This window comes from Salmo trutta, chromosome 28 (assembly GCF_901001165.1).
Source record: "Salmo trutta chromosome 28, fSalTru1.1, whole genome shotgun sequence".
NCBI classification, from domain to species: domain Eukaryota; kingdom Metazoa; phylum Chordata; class Actinopteri; order Salmoniformes; family Salmonidae; genus Salmo; species Salmo trutta.
The window spans coordinates 8,860,077-8,873,369 of record NC_042984.1 but is presented as its reverse complement, the minus strand read 5'-3'; the positions used below and the strand labels follow the sequence as shown (position 1 = coordinate 8,873,369).

General features: G+C 42.9%; 1 protein-coding gene and 1 long non-coding RNA gene across 5 annotated transcripts; one reads left to right on the top strand and one right to left on the bottom strand.

Moving 5' to 3' along the window:
* Positions 1–42: 42 nt before the first annotated feature.
* Positions 43–4,147, top strand: LOC115165379 (tumor necrosis factor receptor superfamily member 14-like). Of its 4 annotated transcripts, XM_029718462.1 has the most exons (8): positions 76–187; positions 642–753; positions 845–1,126; positions 1,237–1,324; positions 1,460–1,644; positions 2,129–2,163; positions 2,305–2,353; positions 4,043–4,147. In XM_029718462.1, the coding sequence occupies exons 1-8, from the start codon at positions 140–142 to the stop codon at positions 4,081–4,083; spliced, it is 840 nt and encodes a 279-aa protein (XP_029574322.1). In that variant the 5' UTR covers positions 76–139; the 3' UTR covers positions 4,084–4,147. The 4 variants fall into 4 exon arrangements, with proteins under 4 accessions (XP_029574323.1, XP_029574322.1, XP_029574321.1 ...); XM_029718463.1 differs by lacking the exon at positions 4,043–4,147 and having other exon boundaries at positions 43–142; positions 2,305–2,429; XM_029718461.1 differs by lacking the exon at positions 4,043–4,147 and having other exon boundaries at positions 2,305–2,429.
* Positions 4,148–4,248: 101 nt separating this feature from the next.
* Positions 4,249–7,247, bottom strand: LOC115165397 (uncharacterized). Its single transcript, XR_003870153.1, has 2 exons — positions 7,205–7,247; positions 4,249–4,393 (listed from the first exon to the last, which is right to left on the bottom strand). It is a non-coding gene; the product is annotated as an uncharacterized LOC115165397 (long non-coding RNA).
* Between the last annotated feature and the right edge of the window lie 6,046 nt (positions 7,248–13,293).

Sequence of the window (13,293 nt, the reverse complement as noted above, 5' to 3'; positions counted from 1 at the left end):
AACCTTTTCCCTTGTCTTCCAATAGTTGTATTAGTCCGTGACTCAAGGTCTACATTAAGATTGAAGACACCAGGGATGGTGCCATTGTTATAATTCAAAACGCCTAAGAATCCATGGTGGTGGCCCTTATTCCAGTGAGATGGTGAGGATTGGCGAACCATGGCGCAGTTTCAAAGCGAAATGGATAGTATGTTAAACATTTCGGTTGTGTAAACCTAGTGGTTTGGCAACCTTTCATACCACAGCTGTAGGCACACTTGGCACCAGATAGTATGCTCAGAGTATACACAATTTCTGTCAAATTCTAACTTTAATTATAAACCCTGTTTTGAAAATTGTCTAGATTTTTTTTTGTCTTTGAACATAGTCAAATCTTCCAGAAGGGAGATGGTCTTGAAAAAGCAAATGGAAACATGGAAAACATTAAATATGATTTCTCTCAACTTGAAACTGTCAATCGCTCCTCAATCTCAACTCTCATCTCCATCCTAACCCCAAACTCTTCAACCCTGCTTTTCCTATGTGTGACCCCCCCACCCTGCTGCATTGACTCTAATATACTGGTTTTATGAAACCATTGCTGTACAAAATAGACTGAAACATATTTTTAAACAGTGATGATATGTTTTCATGTTCTCTAGTTACAGATAGATCTACCAATCATGTTGGTGTTTCTAACCATTGAGCGCTCTATTGCATGTGGTAGAGCAGAGTACAGAACAGGTGATGAATGCTGTCCAATGTGTTCTCCAGGTAAGGACCAGCTCTGTATACTATATGGATTATTATGAAGAAAATAAATTGCAATACCAATCAATCCATGACACTGACCTTTATCCCACAGGAAACCGGGTATATAAACACTGTACAGAATTTACAAGTACTTCCTGTGTCCCCTGTACCGACTCCACTTTCCTTGATGAACCCAATGGTCTTACGGCATGCATACCGTGTACAAACTGTGACCCAGGCTTTGGTATGACGGTAATGCAGCCATGTACACCTTCATCAGACACTGTCTGTGGGACACTGGAGGGGTTCTACTGTCTAGACCCAACTAAGGATGGTTGTAGAGCAGCCCAGAGACACAGCAGCTGTAAACCTGGTCAATACATCAGCCACACAGGTTGGTCTTCATGCAAATCGTCCATTGACATCAGTACATGATTTATGCAGTCGTGAGTTAAGCACATCTCAAGTTAGGATCCTTAATGAGTTTCACCTGTGTTGGTGCAGGAACAACATCTACAGATACTGTGTGTTCTGACTGTACTGGTGATACCTATTCAGATGGATCATTTACATCCTGCCAGACACACACACAGTAAGTGTGGCTCATGTATAATGGTTATTTCCTTCAAAATATAAGCTAAACACTACAATATTAACAGAGAAATGTGAAACTAAATGTTGGATGACCAAATTCTTGATTATCAGTGGTCTATTTCTCTTATTATAGATGTGATACCTTGAAGCGTCAGCAAATTAAACCTGGAACTCATCAGTCCGACTCTGAATGTGGACCACAGACCTCCCCTCCCATGGCTGTAATAATACCTGCTGTAGTGGTGGTGGTGGTGGTACTAGCTGTGATAGCAGCATTGACGGCAGTAGCTATTAGAAGAAAAATAAAAGCTGTATCTGGTGAGATTATTTTGGGGACCTGTACAGTTTCATTTATTGTTTTAATTGCCCAGATGAACAAGTGTTTAATATACAGGACTAAATCAAAGTCACATTTTTTTTGTCACATGCACCGAATACAATGGGTGTAGACTTTACTGTGAAATGCTTGCTTATGAGCCCTTCCAAACGATGCAGTTAAAAAACAAATACAAAATAGTAACGAGGATTCAAATCAAATACACAAGAATGTAGCTATATACAGGGTGTGCTGGTACAGTTCCCGTGTTCCTCAGCTGGTAGTGCATGGCGCCAGGGTTGTGGGTTCGATTCCCACGGGGGACCAGTATGAAAATGTATGCACCTATTGAGTCGCTCTGGAAAAGAGCATCTGCTAAATTACTCAAATAAATACAAGAGCACACAAGATGAAAATGCCATACAGTGTATGTTATCCATTTCTAAAGTTGTTTTTGTCTCAATGTTAATTCTTGTACCTTTACAGAGAGGACCTTTCCAGAGACACAAAGCCCTACACAGGTATGTCAATAAATAACCCCCCAATACCCACTGTATTTTCTATCATACTCAATGTGGTAAGGAGATGGCTGACAGGAATTTGTATTACCTCAAGGGTTGCACTTTTTAATGTTTTATTGAGTTGAGGTTTCCTTTTACTAGGTATCAGACACAGAGGGAACATCAATGCTGTTTGTGGGAACAACAACAGGTAAGGTAGCCTATAACTTATCAGAATGGTACAGTATGCTTGAGTTCATGAATTTCAGACAGATTTGAACCAAAAATATTTATTACTTTACATACAGTGGGGGGGGGGGGGGGGGGGTGGTATTTGATCCCCTGCTGATTTTGTATGTTTGCCCACTGACAAAGAAATGATCAGTCTATAATTTTAATGGTCGGTTTATTTGAACAATGAGAAACAGAACAACAAAAATATCCATAAAAACGCATGTCAAAAATGTTATAAATTGATTAGCATTTTAATGAGGGAAATAAGTATTTGACCCCCTCTTAGTCAGAAAGATTTCTGGCTCCCAGGTGTCTTTTATACAGGTAACGAGCTGAGATTAGGAGCACACTCTTAAGGTGAGTGCTCCTAACCACAGCTTGTTACCTGTATAAAAGACACCTGTCCACAGAAGCAATCAATCATTCAGATTCCAAACTCTCCACCATGGCCAAGACCAAAGAGCTCTCCAAGGATGTCAGGGACAAGATTGTAGACCTACACAAGGCTGGAATGGGCTACAAGACCATCGCCAAGCTGCTTGGTGAGAAGGTAACAACATTTGGTGCGATTATTTGCAAATGAAAGAAACACAAAAGAACTGTCAATATCCCTCGGCCTGGGGCTCCATGCAAGATTTCACCTCGTGGAGTTGCAATGATCATGAGAACGGTGAGGAATCAGCCCAGAACTACATGGGAGGATCTTGTCAATGATCAAGGCAGCTGGGACCATAGTCACCAAGAAAACAATTGGTAACACACTACGCCGTGAAGGACTGAAATCCTGCAGCGCCCGCAAGGTCCCCCTGCTCAAAAATACATATACTTGCCCGTCTGAAGTTTGCCAATGAACATCTGAATGATTCAGAGGACAACTGGTGAAAGTGTTGTGGTCAGATGAGACCAAAATGGAGCTCTTTGGCATCAACTCAACTCGCCGTGTTTGGAGGAATGCTGCCTATGACCCCAAGAACACCATCTCCACCGTCAAACATGAAGGTGGAAACATTATGTTTTGGGGGTGTTTTTCTGCTAAGGGGACAGGACAACTTCACCGCATCAAAGGGACGATAGACCGTCAAATCTTGGGTGAGAACCTCCTTTCCTCAGCCAGGGCATTGAAAATGGGTCGTGGATGGGTATTCCAGCATGACAATGACCCAAAACACACGGCCAAGGCAACAAAGGAGTGGCTCAAGAAGAAGCACATTAAGGTCCTAGAAAATCTGTGGAGGGAGCTGAAGGTTCGAGTTGCCAAACGTCAGCCCCGAAACCTTAATGACTTGGAGAGGATCTGCAAAGAGGAGTGGGACAAAATCCCTCCTGAGATGTGTGCAAACCTGGTGGCCAACTACAAGAAATGTCTGACTTCTGTGATTGCCAACAAGGGTTTTGCCACCAAGTACTAAGTCATGTTTTGCAGAGGGGTCAAATACTTATTTCCCTCATTAAAATGCAAATCGTTTTATAACATTTTTGACATGCGTTTTTCTGGATTTTGTTATTCTGTCTCTCACTGTTCAAATAAACCTACCATTAAAATTATAGACTGATCATTTATTTGTAAGTGGGGAAACGTACAAAATCAGCAGGGGATCAAATACTTTTTTCCCCCCACTGTATTTTTTCATAAACTTAACTTTATTATGAATATTATTCTTACCAGATTCAAGCCTCCAGGACATTCAACAGAACAATCCAGTCTAATATGTGGTTCACTGGCTTGACAACTAGACTAGGCAGTAGGGCCCAATTTCTGTCTACTACATGGTGAATGTGATGTAGACTCCATTTTTAAATACATGTTGGAGGCTGGCACATTTGTTTTGTGGTGTACAGATTCAAAAGACCATGACCTCGATAGACAGCCTGAAACCCTAAAACGTAACTTTTTATTTAATTTTTTATTTTCCAATACTGTGGACGAAGATGGAAACTTTACAAGCCAGGTCTGTTCTGTCCAGGAAAGGTCAGGTATGTCCATATTTTCAATGGTCAGTCCAAGTCAGTTGAAGAACTAAAACACAAAGGAGATTTTGTAAGACACTGCACCTCGTCTTTGGATGGTGGTGCAAGATACAATGACAACTTGGATCAATTGTCCTTGAACTGAGGAAATCTACAGATGATCCCACAGCATCCCCATGGACCTTATGATGATGTTCTGTAGATTCTGTTGACACAAACTGTGCAAAGGACATCTGAATGAGATTTCCTGGACACTGGTATGGGGAAAAAAATGGACTCCACTTGTTGAGTTACCATGGATTTGTATAATCCCACAGAGTAAACATCAAGAGGCAATGGTGCAGTGTATATCCAGTGTGACCTATGATGAATACCAATGGGACAAATGTTTTATGCAAATGTTTTGTATACAGTTCTGTTCTTACATTCCTCCCAAAATATATATTTTATTGTCACATACACTGGGATACATGCAGTGAAATGTGTTTTACAGTTTCAGCCATAGGAGTACGCTGCCGCTGGAGTAAATTAGAGTTAAGTGCCTTGCTCAAGGACACGTCGACAGATTTCACCTTGATTGTACAGTTTTTTGTATTGTACAGTTCCTTTGTATTTTGTAGATATTGTATTATACGTTGCACATTATTCAATGCCATTATTCATTGTATTAATAATGTTTTGATGTTTTTGATTCCATGGGTTTACAGTCTATTCTATTGAATCCATTTGCTTCTCTGTAAGTCATGGGATATGCTTGTTTCACCAGCCATCAGGGCTCAGTCTATCTGATGTATATTGTAGCTGTAAGTGTATTGCTGGTGACTGATCTAATGTCCCCTCTTGGGATTAATAAAATTGCAATAAAATTAATAGAATTAGGCCCAATGATATTATTATATTGTACAAATGCAATTGAAGAAAGCAAAATGTGATATTTCAGATGTGTATTATTGACTAAATTCCCAATTTTTTAAAATTTCTTTAGAGATTCCAAATGAGAAGGATTATGTTGACATTCCTTTAAAAAGTGCATCCTTCCTTGAAGACTCACTGATTGGACAGGTGAATTGTCTCCACATGTGTTTCCTGGAAGGATGCACATTGAAAGAATTTCAACTGGGCCAATAGTTGACACTGACAGCAAAGGGGGACGGTGGAGAAATGAACATAGTTCACTGTTTACCACTGAACAAAATGGTTAGTTCGGGTCTGCTTAATCGGGTGGTTCTCCCTGAGACACCAATGCAATAGCAGCTGGGTCTGGGCTGCTTAGATCATTGACTGTAATGTAAAGAGAAAATGAGGAAGTTGGGTGTCGCGCTTCCTCTTCTAACTCTGCTGATTGTAGACAACCGTTTGTGAATGCTAATGCACTTGAGATTCCCTAAAAACATGCCACTTCGACACAGCTACGACTGGAAGCAGTTTAGAAGAATTCATGCAGCAGGTTAAGATAATTAACGTAGCAGGTTAGGAGAATTAGGTTAACCCTTATGCCTGATGTAATGAGGAGCAACCAGATGCTGCACTTGACACATTTATAAAATCTCTTACTCCACTTACTCACCCATTAAGAAAATGACTGTAAAAATGTTTACATCCCGGTGGATTGATGAGGAATTAAAAAATGTTATGGTTAAGAGGGATGAGGCAAAAGGAATGGCAAATAAGTCTGTCTCCACAACCGATTGGCAAACCTACTACATATTGAGAAATCATGTGACTAAACACAACAAAAATAAGAAAAAACTATACTATGAAACAAATAGAAATTATATAAAGAATGATAGTAAAAAGCTTTGGAGGTAAACTCAGCTCCATCATTCATTGAATCAGATGGCTCATTCACAAAACCCACTGATATTGCCAACTAATTCAATAATCTTTTCATTGGCAAGAGTAGCAAACTTAGGCATGACATGCCAGCAACAAACACAAAACCTACACTTCCAAGTATAACTGATCGAATTATGAAAGAGAAGCATTGTAATTTACAGTTCTGTAAAGTGAGTGTGGAAGAGGTGAAAAAACTGTTGTATATGAACAATGACAAGCCACCTGGGTCTTACAACTTGGAGGGAAAATTACTGAGGATTATAGCGGACAGTATTGCCACTCCTATTTTCCAACTCTTCAATCTAAGCTTACAAAAAAGTGTGTTCCCTCAGGCCTGGAGGGAAGCAAAAGTTATATAGTAATAGTAAAACCACCCTTTAGTGGCTCAAATAGCCGACCAATCAGCCTGTCACCAACCCTAGTAAACTTTTGTAAAACAGTTTGAGCAGATACAATGGTATTTTACAGAAAATAAATTAAGACTAACAAAAAATAATGTATGTCATATAAAATATATTCACCCCACCCAGTATTGTAATTAAAACTTACCAGAAAGCATGTAGTGCTTGGCTCAGACAGTGTAGTAGTGTGGGCTCAATAGCATCTCATTAGTGTGCAAGATCTTGAGAATCAGCTGTACATGTGATGCAAGAATGCACTGTGCATGCAGAGGGTTGCAATTCCATTGAATTAGGGAAAGTTTAACCAAAATATGACCTAGAATTGCCTTATGAGTATCCCACAAAAAAGGTTCACTGTTATAAGCTAACTTTTTTGATGAATTAAAGCAAAATTCCCCAAATTCCAGGGCTTAACTTCCCATGGAAAATTTCCAGGAAAATTCCGGAAATTTACCAGAAAGTTTCCGACCCTTTGCAACCCTAGTGGCCAATGATTTCAAGTTTGTATGTAGGCAGCATCCTCTCTGTGTTAGTGATGGCTGTTTAACAGTCTGATGGCCTTGAGATAGAAGCTATTTTTCAGTCTCTCGGCCCTAGCTTTGATGCACCTGTACTGACCTCACCTTCTGGATGGTAGCGGGGTGAATAGGCAGTGGCTCGGGTGGTGTTTGTCCTTGATGATCTTTTTGGACTTCAACTGACATCGGCTGCTGTAGGTGTCCTGGAGGGCAAGTAGTTTGCCCCCGGTGATGCGTTGTGCAGACCGCACCACCCTCTGGAGAGCCCTGCGGTTGTCGGTGGTCCAGTTGCCGTACCAGGCGGTGATACAGCCCGACAGGATGCTCTCAATTGTGCATCTGTAAAAGTTTGTGAGGGTTTTAGGTGACAAGTCAAATGTCTTCAGCCTCCTGAGGTTGAAAGCTTGGATAGGTGTTTAACATATCAGCTAACCACCTCATATGATATAGGAATGTAATGACCGACAGTCGATAATGTGACGCACAGCCATTGGTTGATGCAATGCAACGTCTTCAACTTAATCAAGCAGGAACACAACCAGTATGTGGCAAGGTGATATGTTCAACACTTACCTCGCGTGGCCATCCTTCCAAATCTCATCTTGGAAGTCTGGATAAATTCTGGGTTTGAACGGGAGTGCAGGTTTTTGTTCAAACCCTTATCTAGCGCACCTAACTAACTCGTTGATAAGTTGAATCACGTTAGTTACTACTGGGTTTGGAGGGAAAACCTACAGGATGATAGCTCTCCAGGAACAGGAACAGAGTTGGTCAACCCTGCAATAGTGATTTGGGATTTGTAAAAAATAAAAGTAGAGGCCAATAAATCAAATAATCTGAATCAATTATACTAATCTGTTATGTTAAGTATCCATTGTAATACACCCAGAAATTATGAAGCAATGAAGACCACCTGGAACACACCCGTGTAGACCTGCAACGCTCCTGGAACGCGCCCACGGGCTAGCAACGCAACCACGGGGTATCAGTGTCAAATAGACTAGATATCGGTAAATTGCCGTGTGTTGCTTAGTTGTGACGCGCTTGTGGGTGTGCTGGCAGCATATATCAGCATGTTTGATTGTGCGTCAAGAATTCATCATAGCAAGTTTGTATGGTCAGGTTATTAAATGGGTACATAGTTCAATAGTAATATACTCTAAAACGCTCTGGTGACAAACACACTTTGCTGCCCTGTTTCCAATTGTCCACATGGCTGGGAGAACCTATTCAAGTAAGTAAATACATTTCGAAAATGTAAAAAAAAAAGTATTATTAGCTAACTAGCTACAGTGCAGGCTAACTCAAATGAGCTTCTAAATGAGCTAGCTAGTTGGCTAGCTAGCTAGCTATCAAGCCAACTTCACATACTGTATAGATAGTTAGCTAAGTGAATTGAATATCACCAGCTACCTAACTTCATATTAGCTAGCTATCTGTCAATCTCCAAGATGGCGTAGCAGTCAGACGTCTTTGTCTTGTCGTGTCCCGTGTATATATCTTTTTTTTCTTCGTATATAGTTCGTATATTTTTTTTATATTTTTAACTTCAATTTCAACATACTCTCCTGCAACCCGCCTAACCCAATTTGGTATGGATCTGCTATTTTCTATACTTTAGAACCGGAACCCCCAACAGCAGCTAGCCAGCTAACTAGCTACTAGCTAGTAGTAAGTTAGCCACTGCTAGCGGTCATCAGTTAACCTCAGCCCGGTCAACTCCTGCCAGTCTGCACAGCGCGATTCAACCCAGAGCATATCGGACTGCTTCCTCTCTACCACATCTCCAGATTCCTACCGCAAGATCTGAACCTTTTCACCTGGATCATTGCAGCTAGCTAGCTGCTATCCGAATGGCTACTCCTGGCTAACGTCTCTGTCCCGAAGCAAGCACCAGTTAGCCTTGAGCTAGCCTCGGCTAGCTGAAGAGGTCCATCAGCCACTCCTTGGGCGACAATACCTATTTAGCCAATTGGCCTGGACCCCTTTTACTGCCGACACGGAGCCCCGCCGATCCATCACGACTGGTCTACCGACATAATCCGCCCGAATGGGTTTCAACAGGCTCCTCCGTCGTGACGTCCCCTGAAGGCCCATCTGCTAGCCTGCTAGCCGCGGCCCGCTACTGGATCATCGCAGCTAGCTAGCTGCTATCTGAGTGGCTACTCCTGGCTAACGTCCCTGTCCCGAAGCAAACACCAGTTAGCCTGGAGCTAGCCCAGAGCTAGGACCACCTCCCGGCTAGCTGAAGAGGTCCATCAGCCAATTTCTTGGGCTACAATACCTATTTTGCCAATTGGCCTGGACCCTTTTACTGCCTACACGGAGCCCCGCCGAACCAACACAACTGGTCTGCCGGCGTAACCGTCCGAGGGGGCTACAACAGACTCTTCCATCGCGACGTCCCCCTAAGGCCCTTCTGCTAGCCCCGGCCCGCTAGCTGTCTGAATCACTGTGTCTCCAGCTCGCCTAGCTACTCACTGGACCCTATGATAACTCGGCTACGCATGCCACTCCCTAATGTCAACATGCCTTGTCCATTGCTGTTTATGTTAGTGATTATTGTCTTATTTCACTGTAGAGCCTCCAGCCCTGCTCAATGTGCCTTAGCTAGCACTTTTGTTCCAACTCCCACACATGCAGTGACCTCAGCTGGTTTAAATGGTGTCTCTAGAGACAAAACCTCTCTCATCGTCACTCAATGCCTAGGTTTACCTCCACTGTATTCACATCCTACCATACCCTTGTCTGTACATTATGCCTTGAATTTATTCTTCCGCGCCCAGAAACCTGCTCCATTTATTCTCTGTTCCGAACGCACTAGACGACCAGTTCTTATAGCCTTTAGCCGTACCCTTATCCTACTCCTCCTCTGTTCCTCTAGTGATGTATAGGTTAATCCAGGCCCTGCAGCGCCTAGCTCCACTCCCATTCCCCACCCCAGGCTCTCTCATTTGTTGACTTCTGTAACCGTAAAATCCTTTGGTTTCATGCATGCTAACATTAGAAGCCTCCTCACTAAGTTTGTTTTATTCACTGCTTTAGCACACTCCGCCAACCCGAATGTCCTAGCCGTGTCTGAATCCTGGTTTAGGAAGGCCACCAAAAATCCTGAAATTTCCATCCCTAACTATAACATTTTCTGACAACATAGAACTGCCAAAGGGGGCGGAGTTGCAATCTACTGCAGAGACAGCCTGCAGAGTTCTGTCATACTATCCAGGTCTGTGCCCAAACAATTCGAGCTTCTACTTTTAAAAATCCACCTTTCCAAAAACAAGTCTCTCACCGTTGCCGCTTGTTATAGACCACCTTCAGCCCCCAGCTGTGCCCTGGACACCATATGTGTGGACACCATATGTGAATTGATTGCCCCCCATCTATGTTCAGAGCTCGTACTGTTTTGTGACCTAAACTGGGATATGCTTAACACCCCGGCCATCCTACAATCTACGCTAGATGCCCTCAATCTCACACAAATTATCAATGAACCTACCAGATACAACCCCAAATCCGTAAACATGGGCACCCTCATAGATATCATTCTGATCAACCTGCCCTCTAAATACACCTCTGCTGTCTTCAACCAGGATCTCAGCGATCACTGCCTCATTGCCTGTGTCCGTAACGGGTCTGCGGTCAAACGACCACCCCTCATCACTGTTAAATGCTCCCTAAAACACTTCAACGAGCAGGACTTTCTAATCGACCTGGCCCGGGTACCCTGGAAGGATATTGACCTCATTCCATCAGTAGAGGATGCCAGGTTATTCTTTAAAAGTGCTTTCCTCACCATCTTAAATAAGCATGCCCCTTTCAAAAAATGTTGAACCAGGAACAGATATAGCTCTTGGTTCACTTCAGACCTGACTGCCCTTGACCAGCAGAAAAACATCCTGTGGCGTACTGCATTAGCATCGAATAGCCCCCGCGATATGCAACTTTTCAGGGAAGTTAGGAACCAATATACACAGGCAGTTAGGAAAGCTAAGGCTAGCTTTTTCAAACAGAAATTTGCATCCTGTAGCACAAACTCCAAAACGTTCTGGGACACTGTAAAGTCCAGGGAGAATAAGAGCACCTCCTCCCAGCTGCCCACCCCCATTTCTCCTTCACCCAAATCCAGATAGCTGATGTTCTGAAAGAGCTGCAAAATCTGGACCACTACAAATCAGCTGGGCTAGACAATCTGGACCCTCTCTTTCTAAAATTATCTGCAGCAATTGTTGCAACCCCTATTACTAGCCTGTTCAACCTCTCTTTCGTATCATCTGAGATCCCAAAGATTGGAAAGCTGCCACAGTCATCCCCCTCTTCCAAGGGGGAGACACTCTACACCCAAACTGTTACAGACCTATATCTATCCTACCGTGCCTTTCTAAGGTCTTCGAAAGCCAAGTTAACAAACAGATCACCGACCATTTTGAATCCCACCGTACCTTCTCCGCTATGCAATCTGGTTTCCGAGCTGGTTATGGGTGCACCTCAGCCACGCTTAAGGTCCTAAACGATATCATAACCGCCATCGATAAAAGACAATACTGTGCAGCCGTATTCATCGACCTGGCCAAGGCTTTCGACTCTGTCAATCACCACATTCTTATCGGCAGACTCAACAGCCATGGTTTCTCAAATGACTGCCTCGCCTGGTTCACCAACTACTTCTCAGACAGAGTTCAGTGTGTCAAATCGGAGGGCCTGTTGTCTGGTATACATCAATGATGTCGCTCTTGCTGCTGGTGATTCTCTGAGCCACCTCTACACCGACGACACCATTCTGTATACTTCTGGCCCTTCTTTGGACACTGTGTTAACTAACCTCCAAACGAGCTTCAATGCCATACAACACTCCTTCCATGGCCTCCAACTGCTCTTAAATGCAAGTAAAACTCAATGCAGGCTCTTCAACCCGCACCTGCCCGCCCGTCTAGCATCACTTCTCTGGACGGTTCTGACTTAGAATATGTGGTGTACCTAGGTGTCTGGTTAGACTGTAAACTCTCCTTCCAGACTTACATTAAGCATCTCCAATCCAAAATTACATCTAGAATCGGCTTCCTATTTCGCAACAAAGCCTCCTTCACTCATGCTGCCAAACATACCCTCGTAAAACTGACCATCCTACCGATCCTTGACTTTGGCGATGTCATTTACAAAATAGCCTTCAACACTCTACTCAGCAAATTGGATGCAGTCTATCACAGTGCCATCCGTTTTGTCACCAAAGCCCCATATACTACCCACCACTGCGACCTGTATGCTCTTGTTGGCTGGCCCTCTTCATATTCTTCGCCAAACCCACTGGCTCCAGGTCATCTATAAGTCTCTGCTAGGTAAAGCCCCACCTTATCTCAGCTCACTGGTCAGCATAGCAGCACCCACCCGTAGCACTCGCTCCAGCAGGTATATTTCACTGGTCACCCCCAAAGCCAATTCCTCCTTTGGCCACCTTTCCTTCCAGTTCTCTGTTGCCAATGACTGGAACGAATTGCAAAAATCAGTGAAGCTGGAGACTAATATCTCCCTCACTAACTTTAAGCATCAGCTGTCAGAGCATCTTACAGATCATTGCACCTGTACATAGCCCATCTGTAAATAGCCCATCCAACTACCTCATCCCCATATTATTATTTTTTTCTCCTTTGCACCCCAGTATTTCTCCTTGCACATTCATCTTCTGCACATACAATTCAGTGTTTAATTGCTAAATTGTAATTACTTCGCCACTATGGACTATTTATTGCCTTCCTCCCTAATCTTACCTCATTTGCACACACTGTATATAGACTTTTCTATTGTGTTATTGACTGTATGTTTCTTTATTCCATGTGCAACTCTGTGTTGTTGTTTTTGTCGCCCTGCTTTGCTTTATCTTGGCCAGGTTGCAGTTGTAAATGAGAACTTGTTCTCAACTGGTAAAAAACAAGCTCCAAATGCATTTGTAGTTAGCTAGCTAACAGCCAACAGCCATGGAGGAGGGTGAAAGGATAGCAGCCCCAACTGTCAGTGAGAGAGGAGGCTATTCTGGATAGGTCAGGTACTTTTGTGTAGTTACTGTCTCTAGTAGTGAGGACAGAGATAATAGTAACATAATATTCTGTGCGGTGTAATTTGAATATAATGAAGTCTGTTTCTTGTGATGTTTTCTGTCCTCAGATAAAGAGAGCTATGAAAGCCTGCCTACATATGAAGAG